A 19,986-nucleotide genomic window follows, 5' to 3' on the forward strand; every position below is an offset into this window, starting at 1 on the left:
GAAGTGCCACAGTCCTCCAATGGGATAGGCTCCGTGCTCTTTAAGAAGCTGCTTTTTTTTTTTTTTTTTTTAAGATTTTACTTATTTATTCATGAGAGACACAGACTGATAGAGAGAGGCAGAGACACAGGCAGAGGGAGAAGCCAGCTCCACGCAGGAGCCCGATGCAGGACTCGATCCCGGGCCTCCAGGACCACGCGCCGGGCCGAAGGCAGTCGCCAAACCACTGAGCCACCCAGGGATCCCCGAGAAGCTGCTTATTTATTCATAAATAAAGTCAGCAAAGCCTTTGTCACTCAGAAGATGTCCAAAGATTAGCAAGATGTGTGATCAAGGAGCTTACACTCTAGTGGGGGAAGAAACAGCAGTGAACGGGGAGTTTAGCATGTGAGAAGAAAGTAAGGAGAATATTTTAGCTCACTCTAAGTTGAAATAGACCTGGAGAAAAAGCACATGTTAATAACACTAATTTGGTCAAAAGTTTATTTAAAATATGAGAGAATTATTAAACATATCGGCAGTTTCTGAACACCGTAATACCTTCAGCAGGTCTTCCAAAGTCTGCTAGCCTACATGGTCTTATGCCCTTTCAGTGCCAGGAACATAACTGTTTCTCAATAAATACTTGTTTTCTGCATGAAATTACATCAGTCAGTGTAATCTTTTTCTATGAAGATGATATTTTTTTGTTTTTTGGTTTTTTAGGTTGCATGAAAAGTGGTTTGACAAATCTGATTTAATATGTGGTAAAGAAAGGTGACTTTTCATAGAAACTCCTATGGGTTTTTTCATTTGTGCTTTTTTTTTCCTTTTAAGTAGAATTATGATTCATTTTGAGATGATGGGGTTTTATTTTGTTTTGTTTACTTGTTTGTTGCTTCTGTTTCTGGATAATTGCCATTGGCCTACCACCTTTCGCTTAAACTCCAGGCAAGGTTAGAAGGGGGCTGCTTCAAAACTGTTGGCAATGCTTTCATCACAAACATGCAAAAACCTAGAAATGGGAAAGAGGGCATGTGGAAGGAAGCAAATGGCAGCCTAGAGGTGGTTAAGAAGTGCGGAGGGTACAAAAGGTTAATTCAAAAAGGTAAAGGCCAAAGGTACCAGAAAAGCCTCCAAACTTCAGTTTTTAGAGCAAATGGAAGGTTTCTAATAGGCAGAGGTGGCTATTACCCCAGTTGTCTGTTAGAAGCTCATAAGCCATAATAAGAATGGGTTGGTTGGAGTTCCTGTCTTGTCAGTTTGGATAAAGCATGATGTAGATATGTTCCATCTGAGTGATCAGGGCATGTGGGGGATAGGGGAGGGACCGAGGGGAGGACTACAGATCTATTTGTACAAGCATTGGAGAAAAAAAGTCAAAAAGGAGCAGGTACTCGCAGTTTTACTACCCTTAATACCCAGTTATTTTCATTCACATCATGGTGTTCGGCTGTCATTTCTGGAAAAAAAAAAAAAAGTCATTGGAACTTTCACAGGAATTGTACTGAATCTCTAGATTGCTTTGGGAACTATTGCCATTTTAATAATCTCAAGTCTTCCAATCCATGAACACAAGATTTTTTTCTATTAGATTTTTTAAAATTTCTACTGCAGATTTTTAAAAAGCATGTTAGAGGCCCACTTATTGCTGCATTTGACATTACAAAGGACCTATTAAGGTGTCATAAGTATCAGGGACCACAGAAGAGGTAGTAGTGTATGCCACCTTGTAGTAGGTGTGTATACTCCCATGTTTACAAAGCATGCATACAGACACATGTGTGCTAAGCAAAGGCACCAAGGCACAGCCATGACAGCTTCACTCAAAATGAAGTGGCACATTGAGGCTTGGTTGTCTGGGTAAGTCACCAACACGGATCATTTAGCTGGATAGAACCTTAGACATCACAGAGTCTGACTTCCAAGTTGGTGAAGAAACTCAGATCCAGAGAAGGGAGTTTGCCACAGACCAGGAATAGAATCCAAGGCAGACATCTGGTAACTTTCCACCAGGTTTGTGTTTTCCTTTGTTGTTTTATTTTAAATTTGATTCCATCGGGTCAACAGCCGGAAGACATCCTACACAGAAGAATAGCCAAAGTTGAATCATTTCAACAATCCCCAAGAACCTTGTTTTAGAAAAATGCCATCTTATGTAGGGGGATTAAAATACTTGCATGAAGCATTTCAGAGTGGCCTCTGAGAAGACCTTTCTAAGGTTTGGGACAGCTGACTGCCACTGAGGTTCTAAGTACCCTCCTGGCTGTGATTGTGCATGCTCTGGGGAGGTGAGGGGTGACTGACTCACTGAACTTGAGGGTGCTGCTGTTTCTCCACAGCTTGGCGCCTCCTTCTTGGCTGTAATGAATACTCCAGAGTAGAACCTTCCAGTTCAGACAGTACAGCTGGGAAGGGGGAAATGTCCCAGGATCTGACATCGCCTTGTGACTCTTCATATTTCTATTTACACTTTAGTTATAACAACTTGAGAAATTCTTTGGCTGTAGCTGAGGAGGTACTAAACCAAACTGATGGCCGTCTGTTGTTTTTGGCAACCTCGTCCCCCTCCCTGCAGGGTGCAGATGGTTAGAAGCATTTATTTCAATCATGGGATAGGCAATAGATGGCGATAGCTCCATTTTTGTCAGCTTTGGAGTAGATTCTTCTTTTTCCCATGATGTTCAAAGCCAGTATCTCATTGTCCATTCCAATAAGGGCAGAGGGGAGCAGGTGATCTAATCCTCATTTTAGATGAGAAAACAAAGTTCAAAGTGTCTGAGCAGTTCAGGGTTATAGAGGAAGTCAGCAAGGACCAGAACCCTAATCTCCTGACTCCTGACACTAGTGAACATCTATAGTATTCTGGGAGTTTAGATGCCCTGCTTAGCCGGGCCCCACCTGCTTACAGACCTCTACACTCACTGGCCTTCCTTAGCAAATGATTCTTTTCCTCCCTAGACTAACAGTGCTATCAGCACCACAGGCTTATTCCCAGCCATTGTTGAAAAGGTCGGTCTGCTTACAGTGCTCAAGTGACACCATGGAGTGTTCATAATCACATCCTTCCCTACACAGCAACCCATGGCTTGCCCATGGCTTTTTCACCCCTGCTTTGATATGGGAACCTCCATGTACTAGTTTCCTTCCAGTAGTTGGGGACTTTTCTTGAATTGTGTGGTTCTACAAGTAATTCCGAGTTTAGAGGCTGCGTCTTTTAAGTCTTTCCATTCTTTTCAGTTGCTGCCAGCCCTTAACACTCAGATTAGATTTGCAGCCAGAGCTTTTCTATCTGTGAGAGTGTTTGTGTGCGTGCTTGTGTGTGTGTGTTTGGGTAGGTACTCATATGTGTATTCTTTTTATGTTACAATGTGAGAACTTTGATGTTTGTTCATCTTTTTTCATCCCAGAGGAAAATACCACATTATAATCATTATAATGTACTTCACATACTTGGTGACCTAAGGGCATGGTTTGCCAACATTTGAGACTTCATATTAAAGAAGTGACGTGATTTCAAGGTTCTCCCAGCCAGAATTCCATACATTTAGTCATAGCATTGTTTCCATGTTTATAGCCCAACTTTTGGCAGTTCCTCCTGTTTTCTAAAATAGTTCCATTGAGTTTAGGCCAGTGTGTGTATCACTAATTTTTCATATTTATAAAGTACATATACATGTTAAGTGAAAACAGCATCTGGGCCCCTTGTCATTGCTTGCCTGCCAGAACATTCATTCTTATTCAACCATTAGTTCTTTCTTTATTTCTGTTTTTCTGATTACAAACACATTACAGAGAAACTTAAAAAATAAGTTAAAAAAAATGATAATCCCACTACCCAGAGAAAACTTCATTTTGGTTATGTTTCCTTTATTTTTTCCTCCAATTGTAGTTATTATTTTTTTAAAAAGAGATTGTATTTATTTATTTGAATGAGAGGAGAAAGAGAGTGAGCTACCAGAGGAGGAGCAGAGGGAGAAGAACAAGTAGATGGTGTGGAGCCTGACACAAGGCCCACTGCCACAACCCTGAGAGCATGACCCAAGCCAAAACTAAGAGCAGGATGCACCAATCTACTGAGCTATTCTGGTGCCTTTTTTCTCCAGTTTTATTTTTATTTTATTTTATTTTATTTTTTCTCCAGTTTTAAAATTAAAGTGATCATAATACATAGATAATTTTGTTATGCTTTTTTTTTAACTTTATATGATCATTTTCTCTTATTAACAGAAACCTATGTAAACATTTTAAATGGTTGCTTGAACACCTATAGTTGGATAATCGGTGATTATTTTTATTGAGCGTTTTTGGTTTTTAGTGTTTTTGGTTTTGTTGTTTTGTTTCGTTTTGTTTTACTTTGGGCTAACCTCCAGTTTGGATTAATTCTTTCCTGTAAATTTCCAAAAACGGATTCTGTGTGTATGTGTAGATGTCTGCTTATCTTTAAGTATGCTAGAGTTTATATACATTTCAATGTCTTTGCCACTAGCATTCATTCCTGCCTTAGGAGTTCTTGCTCTTCAAAGCATCTTCAGCATTCTGTCACTTAATAGAGTTTTGGAGATAGGACATACAGATATCTATCCCCAAGTTAAGGATTAATCATTGTTTTGTGAAGAAATGAGCATTGAATAGTTTCATTAGACAAATGGGGCTCTCTTCTAGGTTTTAAGTTATATGTTTACATTTGAAACAGCTGTGGAAAATAGCAGCTACTTCTTCTAACACTGACTTGATTGAGCATCACTTTGAGAGCAGGTTCAGATTACAGAAATTTGAGCTCTAGTGTCTAAATATCTGTGACCGAATGGATACATGTCATTTTGAGCAGAGATCTATTTAGTCTTTAGGAATGTTCCTACTAGTGTTAAGGTAGGCCTTCACCCACTTCAAGTTGCAATTTTTGTAGAAAGTACAATTGGATTGTATCATACTTTGTAATCTTGGAAGTTTCATCTCTGACTTTTTGTTTTTATCTTTATAAAATATAGGACCTGAAATAAGATTAGAAAGTCTTTTTCTAAAAAAAAAAAAAAAAAAAAAAAAGAAAGTCTTTTTCTATTATTAGAGTAAAAGTGTTCATAATTGTAATCAGGAGTCAAAATGGAACCTGTGCAAACGAAGCCCATGAGCTCCCAATGGTGTGGCCTGCTTAATGTGGGAGGTGAAGGTACTAGCTGTCATTATGATTTTGCAAGTCTCATAATTTGCTTTTCTCCCTTATTCAGATTTCTTAAAAATCTTTAGGAAAAAGTATGGACAGAAGATACTTGGAGAACTTGAAGCAGAGTAACTTTGCAATTTCAAACAACAGAAATTTACCAGCAGCCTTCTTGAGCATTCTTGGGGTTTGGATAGTGATTAATGGACTTAGTCTGCTTTTTCTTCAAAATGTCTGGTATGATGTATTTGGTGCTTTTCTGGGTCCTTTTATTTTGCCCATCGTGTTTCTGTTCTGTGAGGCATAGACTTGCTAGGAGTTATTCCCATGGATATCATTTACCTCAGTTATGATTCAGTGATGATGATCTGTAGTCCCCATTCCAGGCTTTTTCTGGCTTTCTCTGCTGAGACCAGTGGTCCTTGCAGCCTTTTATCATTATCGTGGTTTTCATTTATGAAACAGCAGTGTTATCCTCACCTGGGGCAAGCAGGTCCTAACACTTGTCTAACCTGAAGTTGTTAGAATCTGCCTTTCTTTATCACATGGAGCCTTCAGGGGCACGTTATGTCCTTTCTGTGCAAGAATTCTTCAGTAGACTGGCTACAGGTGCCCTTCTCAGGCAGCATGCTTTGCCTTTTTAATATTGAACAGCATTCACGTGAGCACACCCGCACCACTACCACTGTCCCTTTTTAATTACCCCATTTTCTCTCGCTGTCTTTACTTCTGAACCCACTGCAGCTTGGCATACATATCTACATTCTCCTGCAGTGGGTATCTTCAGACTCTGCCACTACTGGTCTGGACTCAAAAGCCAAGATACTAATCCCCCCACCCCACCCCCTTGTTTCCTTTTCTCTTTGTGGTCCTCTCTGTAGCTCGTAATACTATTCATTACCCTTTATGTGTTTTCCTTCTCTGCTTTCTGTATACCACCCTTGCTGTTCCAGTTTTATTTTGTGTGTGTCCCTAGTAAGCTTTTTTCCATCCTCACCCTGTAAATATTGGTATTTTAGACTTTTTCTCATTCTGTCCTTGTGTGACACACTTGAAGTGGCTTCAGCCACCACCTGTGTGCCAGTGGCTTAAATCTAGATTTTTAGCCCAGACCCTTCCTTGTGCTTCAGACCTATATATCTTATTTCCACAGACACCTCACATGTCATATGACCAAAATAAACCATCCTCTTCTTCCAACCTTTCCTTTCCTTCTTTTTCCCTGTCTTGGAGAATGGCGTTGCCATTCTTCAGAAGCAGACTCCAGAGCTCATCTGACACTGCTCCCTCTTTGTCCCACCTCCCAGATGGGTCAGTCCAGCCTCCTCCTGTTCCAGTCTCCTCCTCAGCCCCTGTGCCACACCTCTGCCAGACAGCCTCCTGTTGCCTGAGTGCTCCATCTGAGTGGTCAGCAAGCCCTTGTGATTTTCATCACCTCAGTCCCTTCTCTACATCTCTTTCTCTATGCCCATCACCTTAGCCGCCACTGCCACCACCTCTCCCCTGCTTGCCTGTACTAGCCTCTTTGCAGACCACCTGCAATTTGTTCCTATGTTTTGTAACTCTTTCTTCACATGGCAACTCCGTGGTTTTTTTCAAAATGTAGCTCTGAGCAGGTCATTTCCCTGTGTAAACATTTAAATGGCTTCCCCTATTCCTGGAATATAAGCCCAGATCCTTGCATGTTCCTGCCACACGCTCCATGCCCTGGCCCATGGCTTGCCTCTGCTGACCTCATCAGCCATATCTCTTGTCATGTTCCATTGCATTTTGTCTGTGCTGGCCTTTTTGGTCTCCCAACTTTACAAAATATGCTGTTCCCTCTGCTTAGAACACTCTACCGCCTTTCCTTCCCACTGGTTACCCTCACCTTGTTGATTCCTATTTCATCATTTATATTCCACATCAAACAGTATTTCTGCAAGACCCTACCCCCATCTTTACCCCGTAAAACCAGGTTTCTCCTCTGTTCCCCTCATATGTACTGGCCTATCTCCCTGTCTTTTTTCTTCAGAGCACCACATGGTTATCCTGTTTATGGATGATTTGATTACTTCCCTGACCAGACCATAAAGTCCTGTCTGAGTTGTTACTCTTTCATCCCTAACCTTATACTAATGCTTGGCAGAGTGTCCTGATCTCAGGTGGCTGGTATGATTGCAGTTTGGTTCATCTCTAGGCTAGGTCAGACTATATTTTTGATGAGATTCCTTTCAAAATGGTGATACTACCATGAGATCTAGGCTTTACTGCTTAGACAAATTTTTTCCTCTCTCTTGGCCCTTTAGATTGATGGGACTAGGCTGTGGTATTACCTAGTTATAAAACTTTGTGACTTTTTATCATGGTCTTGGAGGTTGGGGGGCTTTTTTTTTTTTTTTTTTTTTAAGATTTTATTTTCTTATTAGAGAAGAAAAAAGAGCCTGAGCACGAAGAGAAGAGAAGCAAAGGGAGAGAGAGAAACAGACTCTCTGAGTACAGAGCAGCCCAATGTGGGGCTTCATCCCAGGACCCCAAGATCATGACCTGAGCTGAAGTCAGATGCTTAACGATGGAGCCACCCAGGCGCCCGGAGGCTCTTTCATTTACTCAAACCAGTTTCTAATAAAGGTGTTAAATTTTCAGGACATACTCAGATGACTTGTATGAAGAAAGATCTTTGTATTCCATTAACACTTCTCTTTTTCTTCAATTCTGCATGCCTTTTCTTAGCATGCAAATCAGGAAGACTAAGGACTGCTTATAAAACAATAAACATGGGAGTGGTGGTGATGGTTCCTCTTGCCTTCGGATCTGCTGATTTCACACTGAACAGTTTATAGCACATGCCTGGTCTCATTCAAATCTGGCATCACCCCATGGTGAGGCATAGTTTCCATTCCCATCTTAAATGTAAGGATGCTTAGCTCTCAGCAAGGTGAAGTCATATGGTGCACCACAGGCAAATGGTAGAGTAGGATTTGAACTTGGATTTTCCGACTTCGTATTTTCTGTTCTATCACAGCAACCTCTCTCTGGTGGGAGAGATGTGACATATCCTCAGTCTTTTGGAGGAACCAGGAAATATATTTCCTTCCTTTTATTTTTTTATTTTTTGCTTATGGAAAGAAATGGTCTTTTTATTGCTTGCAGAGAAAACCGTATCCAGATGCAGCACAGTAACCTACAGGCTGCCTTGCCCCAAGCAGACCTTCTGGCACTTAAAATTATAATCAATATCACCTAACATTATTCTGCGTGGAAAGTGCCCTTTACCTTTCTACCCTTTGCTTCTCAGCTGCCCTCCAGGAAGGCTTGACTCTGTCAGTATTTGGCTCAGAAGGAGAAACCATAGGAAGGCGGGCATCTCATGTTTGTGCAACATCCGTAACCTAGTTTTCCATGAAAATGGTTGTTAAGGAAGCAAGTTTTGGGGGGCTTTGTTACTTGCATAAAACTTAAGATTTTTAAAAAATAAAACTTAAAATTTTTAACATTTGACTTAAAAAAAAAACAACACTTACTTTGTTTGTTTGCTCAAATGGAGGGGAGGGGCAGAGGGAGAGGGAGAGGGAAAATCCTAAGCTGTCTCCATACTCAGCATGGAGCCAAATGTGGTGCTCGATCTCACAACCCTGAGATCATGACCTGAGCCAAAATCAAGAGTTGGAAGCTAAACTAATTGAGCCACCCAGGTGCCCCTAAAAAAAAATACTTATTATAAATCATAAATAGTTCTTGTACTTTAGTAGCATGGTTTTTACCTGTTTTTATATAATGAGGGACCCGTGGCATAAATATAAGCATATTCGGAGGACCCAGATACATTTTTAAAATAAATCTCTCTTTTTTTTTTCCTCCTCTCTGTTAATTAGGCTCCACGCACAGCGTGGAGCCCAATGCCGGGCTCAAACTCATGACCGTGAGATCAAGACCTGAGCCAAGATCAAGAGTCAGACACTTAACTGACTGAGCCACCCAGGTGCCCCAAAATAAATCTCTTTTTAAAGCATTTTATGGATATCTGTTAAATTGTACATATTTAGTTTTATGAAGTTTGAAAATCTGTCCAGTCCTAAAATTGACTTTTTTTGTTAGTATCATTTTTATTAATTTAATTTTGTACAGACATCATCTTTTTCTTCTTTTCTGCAAATCCCTGTCAGAAGGGAGTTTTTGCTGCAGAAGTAGAAGCTCCCTTAAACCTTTTGTGTGGAGGGTCTTCTAGGGAGAAAAACATCCTGAAGATACTTTGTGGTATAATTCCAAGCTTACGAAGCCCCGTCCCATTTGACTCCTCCAGTGGATGGGTTGGATTGCCCTGAGAACATTCCTCTAATTATAGCCATTTTGTCATTTTCCGTTCTGGGAAATATTTTGTGTTTACCTTTCTTACGGGTTTAGTAATGGAGCTAAGAGGCCCTGAGCACTGGAGCTCGAGCCACAACTTCCTCCTTTTCTCCTATCTTCCCCAGCGTCTTACTCAGCAGCTCCAGCCTTGCTGTGACACCCTAAAATGTATCATTTTGAAATGTTTCAGCTGCCACTGAGTTCCACGGGAGCATGGAGCCTGCTGGGGGAGAGGTGCAGATCAGTGATGGTTTTTTTGTTCCTGCAAAGATCTTTGAAGAGAACTTAGAAGTGCTATTCTTATTTTCAGTTGGAAGATTTATATATTTTCCCTAAAAAACAAAAGAAAGAGAAGTACATTAATTGTGGTTTAAGTGAGGCTATGATTTCTAAGTGTAGATCCTGTGTGCTTTAGTGGCGAGAAGTAATAAGCCTCCTGGCAGGATGAAGGGGGCTGACTCGGGGTGTTAAATAATTTTAGGGTGAGAGTCAGCTTCCCCTTTCTGTTTGGCTCTCAGCCTTCATGAGATTAAGCAGTCCTTTGACTTAAATTCAGTATGGCAGGTCACCTTTAAAACAGGGCCCTTCATAAACTGTTTCGTGTGTAATAACCCTTTATGACTCTTAATTGGGAGTAGCCAAGCAGTGGGTGATATTTTATATACCATATGTCCTATAGCACAACAGGGCAAGATAAAGGAAAACGTGGGTCTTGATACTGGAAATCTTGTCTCATCAAATCAAGCCCCTGCCAGTGGTATTATTTCTAACAATTTTTCTTTTCTTCTTTTTTTTTAACGATTTTATTTATTTATTCATGAGAGATACAGAGAGAGAGAGGCAGAAACATAGGCAGAAGGAGAAGTGGGCTCGCCACGGGGAGTCCAATGTGGGACTCGATCCTGGGACTCCAGGATCATGCCTTGAGCTGAAGGTAAATGCTCAACCACTGAGCAACCCTGGCGTCCCTCTAACATAATTTTTCTTATGTTAATTTTTTTATGTAAATTTTCTAGCCAGAAAAAATAGACGTTTACATTTTGATCAGTATTTCTTATAGGAGTTGCTTAGAGGAGAAGCTTATAATTTTGTTTTGAAAATGAAATTCCTGTAGAAAGGTCACGGCAATGTCAGTCCCTGTCATTTCTAACCCTCTTATCTCAGAACTCATCTGCAGCATATCAGGTCTTGCCTGCTGCTCCCAACCAAAAAAGGCAAAGAATGTGGAAGCCTTGCTCCCTTTAGCCAGTTGTCTTAGTGCTCCATGATTGTCTGTGTTCGTACAGCGTCAGCTGAATCCACAGGAAGCAGGGGGTGTTGGACACGTTTTCTACTGCATGATCAGAGCGTCTGTGAGGCAAGGTTCCAGAGCTTTGCCAGGAGCATAAATCCTAGGCATTATCTCAGAACTGCACACTGGGCCTCACCCTCTGTGTTTTAAACATTTCTTGGCAGTCAAATAAACCCAGGCAGTTTATCACAGGTGCCCACATCCTCCCCTCCTCCCCTCCAGGATCCTGAAACAGAGGGTAGTGGCAGCAAGTCTAATAGAATCTTCACCTGTTTCATGGCTCTCCACGGCTCTTGCTGCAGTAGATGCATGCAGCTGAATGGCAGCCCAGCCCACTTTGCCTCTTCCACCAGCGGGTATAAATTATGCATAATCAGGAAAGGAAGAGGGAGCTTCAGGACCCCTTGGATTTGCCTTGTCTCCTCTAAAAATAGGTAGTAGGGAAAAGGCAAATATCTGAAGATGGGGTACAGAAAAGAGACCCGGTGAGTTGTGATTGAGAGAGAGAGAGAGAGAGAAAGCTGACGAGCAGGAATGCTGCAGCTGTTCTCCTACTGCTAGAAGTCATACAGGTCCTGATCTTATACATTCCTGTTCCAGGCAGGATAGCATGTTAGAGGCATAGTCCTCTATTGCACACACATGTAAGGTATTTTAAACAAGGAGCGTGTGACCACCTTGCCACATCATTTCTCTAGCTGAGTGTGGTGCTTGGTGTACTAAAGAGGTTGTAGGATATAGTGTACTTAAATGAGTTGGAGGATTGTGAACAGGTCTCATCACGTTGATTTTTGTGATATCAGGAAAAGAAGCCGGATTTCTGCTGAGGGCACAGTTTGTTACCTTGTAGCTGCAGAGCTTGTGGACCGAACTTTGGTTAGAAGACAAACTGGTAGGTTGAGAAGAAAGATTCTTGGGTTTTCGTGATCTGTCTCCTCTACCTGACCAGAACCAAAGAGAAAAACTGTGGAAAGGCAGCTAGTGAGGAAGTGCTGCCGCCCAACCAGGGGAGCCTGGCAGCGAGAGAACTCAAGGCAAGTGAGAGTTGGAGTTGTGTTTGGGGGATAGTTTTGTTTGGGTTCAATCACAATTTTTTTTTGTTTGTCCACAGTGACATTTATAGATGACTTTATTTGGGAAAACACAATCTATTTTTTAAAAAAAATAATTAAAAAGAAGGGTAAGAGATCAGTCTGTTACTACTGAATCTATTATAGGGGACTTAAAAATTTATTACTATTCAGTTTGACCTAATGAGAGTTTGCCATGAATTCTTACCTGCTCATCTCTTATCATAGCATTAAGCCATGCAAGTGTCCCAGCCATGCCAGGTGCGTGTTTTCACAGTTTTCAAGGCAGTCTTTATCTGTATTTGGATGTTTAGAATCACCCTTGTTTGATGCATTTAGACCTTTTGGCTTCTCTTTTTAGGATGGTTTTAGGTTCACAGCAAAATAGGAAGGTACAGAGGTTTCTCATATGCCCCCCGCCCCTGCACTCCCAACTTCCCCCACCAATGTGGTGTATTTGTTACCGTTGATGAACCTACATGGACACATCCTAATCACCCTGTGTCCATACTGTAGGGTTTACTCTAGGTGTTGTACATTCTGTGGGTTTGGACAAATGTATGATGGCATGTGTCCATCATTATAGTATTTTCACTACCCTGAAAGTCCTCTTTGCTCTGCCTATTCATGCTCCTAATCCCTGTCTCCACAGTTTTGCCTTCTCCAGAATGCCATATAGTTGGGCTCATACAGGTATATGGCCTTCTCAAATTGGCTTCTTTCATTTAATAATGTGCATTTAACATTTCACCATGTCTTTTCATGACTTGCTATCTCCCTTCTTTTTAATGCTGTGTAATTGTTGTTTGGATATACCTAAATTTATTAGCCCATTCACCTACTAAGCTTCTTGGTTACTTTCAGGTTTTGGTAGTTATGAGTAATGCTGCTGTAAACATTCAAGTGTAGGTTTTTGTGTGGCATAAGCTTTTACTCCTTTGTATAAATACTAATGAGCATGATTGCTGGATCAGTTGTTAGAGTATGCTTAGTTTTGTAAGAAACCACCAAACTGTCTTCCAAAAGAGTTGTACCATTTTGCATCCCCACCAGAATGTATGTGAGTTCCTCTTGCACCACATCCTTGTCAACATTTGGTGGTGTCAGTGTTCCAGATTTTAGTCATTCTAACAGATGTGTGGTGGTATCTTGTTTTAATTTGCATTTCTCTGATACCAGATGTCCTTTGCAAACATTCTCTCCCACTCTGTCTTGTCTTTTCATTCTGTTAACAGTGTCTTTTGCAGAGCAGAAAAGTTTTCATTTCAGTGCAATTGAGCTTAGGCGTTCTTTCATGGATCAGGTCTTTGGTATAGTATCCTAAAAGTCATCACCAAACCAAAGATCATCTAGATTTACTTCTGCTGTCTTCTAGGAGTTTTATAGTTCTGTGTTTTCGATTTAGGTCTGTGATTTGTTTTGAGTTAATTTTTGTAAAGAGTGTAAGATCTGTGTCTAGATTTGGTTTTTTGCATGTGGGTATCCAGTTCCAACTTTTTTGTTGAAAATACTATCTTTTCTCCATTGTGTTGTCTTTGCTCCTTTGTCAGGGATCAGTTGACTATATTTATGTGGGTCTGTTTCTGGACTCTGTTCTGTTGCATTGATCTATTTATCTATTCTTTGGGCACGTATTACATTGTCTTGATTACTGTAGCTTTATAGTAAGCCTTGGAGTCAAGTAGTGTCTGACCTTTGAATATTGTGTTGGCTATTTGGAGTCTTTTGCTTCTCTATGTAAACCTTAGAAGCACTTTGTATTTACATAATAGTTTACTGTGTTTTTGATTGGGACTGCATTGAATCTATAGATCAAGTTGGAAGGAATTGACATCTTTACAGTATTGAGCCTTCCTATTCATGAACATGGAATATCTCCCATTTATTTAGTTCTTTGTATCAGAGTTTTGTAGTTTTCCTCATATGGGTCTTGAACATATTTTGTTAGATTTATACCTAAGTAGTATTTCATTGTTTTGGGTGCAAATGTAAATAAACGCTCTGCTTTTTTAATCATTTTCAGTGACAGTTCCACTTTCATCCTTTCTGTAGTGGGTGCCCTCCTAGGCTCATGCACCTGCTCTGAAAGTAGAAATCCCTATGGAAAGAGTAACCCAGGGGCATGAGGAGGTATATACAGGCTCCATCAGCTTCAGAATAGCCCAGAGGGAGGACTTTAATGAGGAACATGTTTCTCTTAATTAAAACAAAGTTACTTTGATGATACTTAGAATAGGATAGCTGCCTGAGCATGATGAGATACTTTCTCCCAATCAACCTACCCCCCAAACAGGAACAAATGGGTTTTTTGTTTTGCGCGTGTTTGTATGTATGTTTGTGTGTTTGTCTTTTGAGGATTACCTGGGAGAAGATTATTTGACTTAAGGTGGTATCTAACGAGATCAACTGCCTTTTGTTTTAAACTCAGATGGACTTGCTAAGTTAGTGTGAGGGTCACCCAAGAGTGCGGAACCTTGGATTTCTGACCCCAGCTCTGCTCACTAAAGGTCACGTGATCTTCAAACCATTCTTAAGGAATTCTTTCCATCAAATTCCTCTGTAGTTGCCAAGAGGTGGCTCCAAGTCAAGGTGGCTTTCATCTATCAGCTTTGGTCAGAGGATTTGGGCAGGGAGCAAGGAATAACTGTTTAGTAACTATATTTTACCCTTTATGTACATGGAATTCTGAAGAAGTTAATTAAATGAATCCATGTTCAGTAATAGAGAGTTGGTCTTCTCTATTAATTTCCCTTGAAGTGTATAAAACCAAAGAAGAAAAATGTTGCAGAGGGAAGTGCAGGGAACCTTGACATTTTAGATCCTCAGATGTGAAATTAATTTTCAGTTTCAAGAATGAAAGCTGATTATTTAATGTGTGCTTGTAATGTTATGTTTTAAGTATTGTTAATTTATTGGGCAACTGTTGGACACCTGCTGTTTACAGGGCACTGCTGGTCATGGTGAATGATGGATAAAGCAGGGTCCAGTCTTAGCTTCCTGAAGCTCACTAGTTTGATGAAGGAGTCATTATTTATAATTTACATATATCATTATTTTAGTTGTGTTAAGTCTACAAAGGAAAGAAATGGGATGCCAGGAAGGCTTACTTTCTTCCCCTGTATTCATCCAGTGGCTTGTGTGAGCAGTTCTCATTTTAGGTGGAAGCCTTGACTGATGTGGACACAGAGCCTCCCTACCCATACTACGTATCTCTTCTCCCACTACTTTCTTGGACTTTGTCTTTACAACTTGAACTAAGTGTTCTTCATTTAACCTGTTCCCTGTCTTATCACTCTTTCTAGAAGTGCTTAGGCATATACCCTCAAACTCTCTGCCTCTTTAAGAGTGTAGACGGTATTTGGTAGGAAGGAATCTAGAACTTGAAGAACAATCTTATGGGTGGGCCAGTTTCTTCACTTTCAGATAAGGAAGGTGAGGAGAAAGCAAGAGAGAGATCATGAGCACAGTCACATAGCAAGTTAGAGCGAGAGCCAAAACTAACCCAAATCTTTGACTCATTGCCCAGTGCTTTCTCCTACATTCCTGCAGGAGAGGCATTAATCGCAGAGATCCATCCTCAGGAACTTTCCGTCTTTGCAGAAAGACTGAGGAGTATGACACAGCTTGAGAAAAAAAGACCAGCCCCCAAAGGGGTCATATACAAACCTCACCAGTCCCAGGGTTGTTATTCCATACAGACTTACCAAGGGTGCCTTTTGCTGGGAGGAAAGAAAATAGTATACCAAGTTCCTGTCATCAGGGAAGTCAGATTTTAGAGGAGCATAGAAGTCTAACATGTATGAAGAGAGCACCTCAGAGCAGCCTGTTGGGGGTTCAGATGCACCTCCATGCACAGGAGGGCTCCAGAACAGGTGGAGATGGGGCCCAGGCTCCTGGATGAGGAGAGCTTTTCCCGGAGAAGCAGATAGGGAAGTGGAGGCAGAACTTCACTGAGACCGGGGGAGAAAGGTCCCCCTCCAGGCTAGGGCGGAATCCCAAACAAATGGTGCACTCAGACAGTGGCCTATGTGTAGGGGGCTAGAAAGCTGCGGGAAATCTATTTGGGCAGGAGCTAATCTTAGCAGACCTTGAGCTCTGAGCAGTCACAGACACAGGGCAATGCCACACTTTTTTTCTCAAGGAAATAGCTTGATGAAAGCTGGGCTTCTGGAAGATAAGCCTGGTGTGTTGAGGGGAGCCTACTCGAAGGCCTCTTTCGGGACTGCCACAGTTGCTCAGGTATAGAACGAGGAAATCCTTGACATAGGTAGTGGCAGTGGGTATTTTGAGCTTCTGCGGTGCTTGTTTGTGATAGGTGATAGATCTGCATTACTCTCAGTTTAATACAGACTGTGTAGCTTTATAGTAATTTTTCTAGGCATGTTTAGGTGGAGCCCTCAAGATAATTATAAAGCCTGAGCATCTATTTTATTTTATGTTTTGAAATAGATAAGAACCATTTAAGAGAATGCAAATACAAAATGTCACTGCTTTTACTTCCAATCTCAAGTGCAAAGTTAAATACCATTTAATTCACTGTTGCCAGTATTGAATTCTGCTTTCCTTTTTTATGTCAAGGGTTTTTTTCCTTTTGAGAACCCCAGCATTGTAGTTTAGCTGGAAAGGGGAGGAGTGGTTTGGTGGGAAGAAATAGAGCAAGAAGCTGAGAGTATCTGTATTGGCTCTTTAAGCCTGACCAGCACCTACAGACTTAACTGCATTGTCTTCTCTTTGTCTCCTTAGGAATATAAACAGAAGCTTGCTCGGGTAACCCAGGTCCGCAAGGAACTGAAGTCCCATATTCAGAGCTTGCCAGACCTCTCATTGCTGCCCAACGTCACAGGAGGCTTGGCCCCCCTGCCCTCTGCTGGTGACCTGTTTTCGACTGACTAGGACAGGTGTCATGCCCCAGATTCCCATCTCTACCAACAGAAAGAAGAGGGCAAGTCATGGTTGGAAATAACCTTGTGGCCCCAGGTTCTGTCCCTCCTTCATCCTGGTCCTGCAGCCTCAAGAAAGAACCACAGACCCTGATTCTCCTCTCCGTCCTCTCTTTGTTGAGCACAATTCAAAACAGTGGCGAGTGGAGTCATTTAGGTTCATATTTGGAAGGAATACAAACTCCCACTTCATGTGTTCATGCCCCTGTTGGTTTTCCATTCTTAGCTCTCTCTTTACACCCAAGAAGTTACGAAAATCATGTGTACTTCTGGAAGCTTTCAGAAGAATCTTGTCGCTTAGGACAGCATTGTGTCACGAAAGCAGCAGCTTTTCTGAGCTGGGCTTGTTCAAGTTCAGTACAGGCCTCCACTGAAGGACTTGCTCTGGTGTCATTGACTTTCCTGGCTACCATCCACCCCAAAGGTTGGAGACACAACTGTCAAGCAGCTTTGCCATAAAGAGTTTGCCAAATCTCATCCTTCCTTTTCCTTACTTCCAGTGACGTGTAGTCAGAGGTGAGGTGTGTTTGTTTTATAAGCTGACTAGGGAATCTAGCAATTAGATTCACAGCTGATCTGGGACATGAAGTTGTAGTTGAGAAACAAGAGTAACAGGGATCACAGGCATGAGTTAAAAATAAGTTACTTACTTCAGGTTCCTACGAACAACCCACTGTCTGAGAAAACGTTCCTAAAAACATGATCTTTTGGCCCAAATCGGTTGTGAAGGCGGTTGTTAGAAATGGCACTGGTGGACCCCAAAAGCTACCGAGTCTGGGCTCTGCACAGGTGTTGCTTTTTCAGCCCATGTCTCTTGGGGAGTAGGGCTCACACTCCTTTCCTTCACTGGGCGCATGTCTACAGTATGGTGAGTAAACATGAACATGTCCCTTGCGAATATGACACTCTGTTTGTCAGTTTCTGCCACTGGCCACTGTGCCTGGCCTTGTGCCCGGGGGAGGAGAAGTACTCTGATCAGCTGTGACTGAATAGCTCGGGCAGAGGAAGGGGGTAAGTCACGGATTTTAATTTTGGGTTTTAATTCCACTATCATGCCAGCTGACATTATGACTATATAATGTAGTTTGAGAGGATTTTTACCTTGCTTTTAGTGAAGGTTAGGCCTGCTGACTGGAAATCACTCTGATTTGGCAGGCTTATTTTTGACATTGGAAAGGGCAGAAAACAGTTCGCCCAAATAGTATACTAGGAGTCAGAGCCCAGAGGCTGAAATCCAGAAGCTGAAAAAAGGAATTCAGTGGTGGGGGCTTCAGAATCTCCATTATTTTGAGTTATTTTCAGGATTACCAAAAAGCCAATTACTTGTAATCTTACATGTTAAACATGTTGAAACATAGCCTGTGTTTTAAACGTGTGGCAGGCTTTCCTTTAAGAAGCTCTCCTGCCTGCCATGAAGCAAAAAGGATGAAAAGTCGTAGCAGGTGTTCAGTTTAACTCTCTGTAGAACATAGTAAGTAGCATTTAAGCTGTTTTTTGGATTTGAATACAGACTGTGTGTTTGCTTATTGACACTGCCTGTTGTCCTGTCATTATTGAATTAATGAGTCTCTACAGTTTTTCTTCCCAGAGGCCATAGGGCAGTAGGTGACTTTTCTAAAATTGAAAGATCAATTCTAATATTTGCTGTTTCTGCACATATACCCCCTCCCCATATGGCGTGCTGCTTTAGTCCTACACATGAGCGCTTGTTTTGGAATAGACCCATCTTGGACATTCTCTGTGCTTTCACCAAGGAAGCAAAATGTTACTAGCCATGAATCAAAGGGGTATGGTAGATATTTGCTTCTATCAGCTAGATGAAAATGTTATGACATAATGGATTTCGCCCACTGCTATGTTTTATCTGATTGAGTTTGACCAGCAATTGGTGCATAATTATTACAGCAAGAGCAAGAAATGAAACTGTAGCAATTATGTAAATGAATGAGTTGGCCTCCCTGTTACTAGTGGACTTCCTATAAGGAAGTTAGTTTTGGGTTTTTTGTTTTGTTGTGTTTTTTAATGAAATGCTTTTGTTTTTTAAATTTTAATTCTCCCCGTATCCTCCCCAAGTGTGCTATTACTTCATTTGTTTAATTTAAGTGAACCTTCTCCTTGTATGTATGAGGTGATCGGGTGGGGTGGGGTGGGTGGTTTTGTGTTGTGTGTTTTCTTTACTTGGGGCATCCATAGGCCTCAAAGGACCTTTCCTTTAGGTCATATTCCTCAGAAAGTCTTCATTCTTCTTTTGTTTTGTTTTGTTTTTCTTAAAGAATATTTTTAAAGCTTAAATTTGTATATTAATTTAGGACTTTATTTAGAAGTATAGGCTGTCATTGGTGGCAGCAGTATATTCTGAAATGTCTCATAGATATATATTTTTGAATAAAGATGGTGTTGTTGAACGACATTGTGTGATGTTTCTTTTCCCTGCCTTGTTATAGAACACCTGATGCTTTCTTTGTAAGCAGCGGGTAATTAGTAATCACCAATAGAGATTGTGCTGTCTGCACAGAATCTTGTCCCTTAGGAGTTTTGTGACTGTTAGTGGCCCATAAATACTCAGCACTTACATAGTATTTTCTGGTTCTTTCCAAGGGCCTAATTAGCTTTAATTAGCCAATCCACACAGTGCCCTGGAGAGGTACCTCCATAGTTACATCCTCATTGTACAGAAGTGGGAACCAATGGAGAGAGGTTAAATGACTTTTCCCCCACTACCACAGTCTCTGACAGATTTAAAAAACTTGAAAGTTCTTTGATTTCAGCGCTTTTGCTCACACTGCTAGGCCTCTGGAGAGAGATTTGATTTGGGCAATCCAGTGAAAGCCACTCTGAACTGTTAAAAAAAGAAAGACCTGAGATAATCATATATCCAAGTGGCATGTCTTTTAAAAACATTTTTGTGGGTTTCCTTTCTCCTTTCCTTTCACTTGCAAATTCAATGAAAGCATATTGGCTTGCAACTTGTTGGTGAGAACTTGAAATAATAAAAAAACAGTTTGAAATACAGCCTTTGAAGTAACAAATAGGTTTGGAAGGCTGATTTTAACCTTTCCACTGGGTGAGAGCAAGATTTGCCAGAAAAAGTGGGGTTTCCCATCTCATGGAATGCGAGAAGGCTGTAGGAGCTGTGGTCCTTCACGACTAAGAGGCAGCTCAAGGCCAAGTCCAGAATCAAGGGAGTTGAAGCTATGCATTGCTGAAGTTCTGCCT

The 19,986-nt window shown here is 41.2% G+C and overlaps 1 protein-coding gene across 3 annotated transcripts in view; it reads left to right on the forward strand.

Annotated features, from left to right (window-relative positions):
- The window catches only part of RPRD1B (regulation of nuclear pre-mRNA domain containing 1B), a 51,782-nt gene extending 32,602 nt beyond the window's left edge, over positions 1–19,180 (forward strand). For 2 of the 3 annotated variants that reach the window (XM_025470041.3, XM_049100202.1), the window contains exon 7: positions 16,574–19,180. In XM_025470041.3, the coding sequence (XP_025325826.1) occupies positions 16,574–16,723 (150 nt within the window). In that variant the 3' untranslated portion in view covers positions 16,724–19,180. Of the gene's footprint in view, positions 1–11,563; positions 11,773–16,573 lie in introns of those variants that run through there. The other variant, XM_025470042.3, reaches the window with a different exon arrangement.
- Positions 19,181–19,986: the final 806 nt, after the last annotated feature.

This window comes from Canis lupus, chromosome 24 (assembly GCF_003254725.2).
Source record: "Canis lupus dingo isolate Sandy chromosome 24, ASM325472v2, whole genome shotgun sequence".
NCBI lineage: Eukaryota > Metazoa > Chordata > Mammalia > Carnivora > Canidae > Canis > Canis lupus.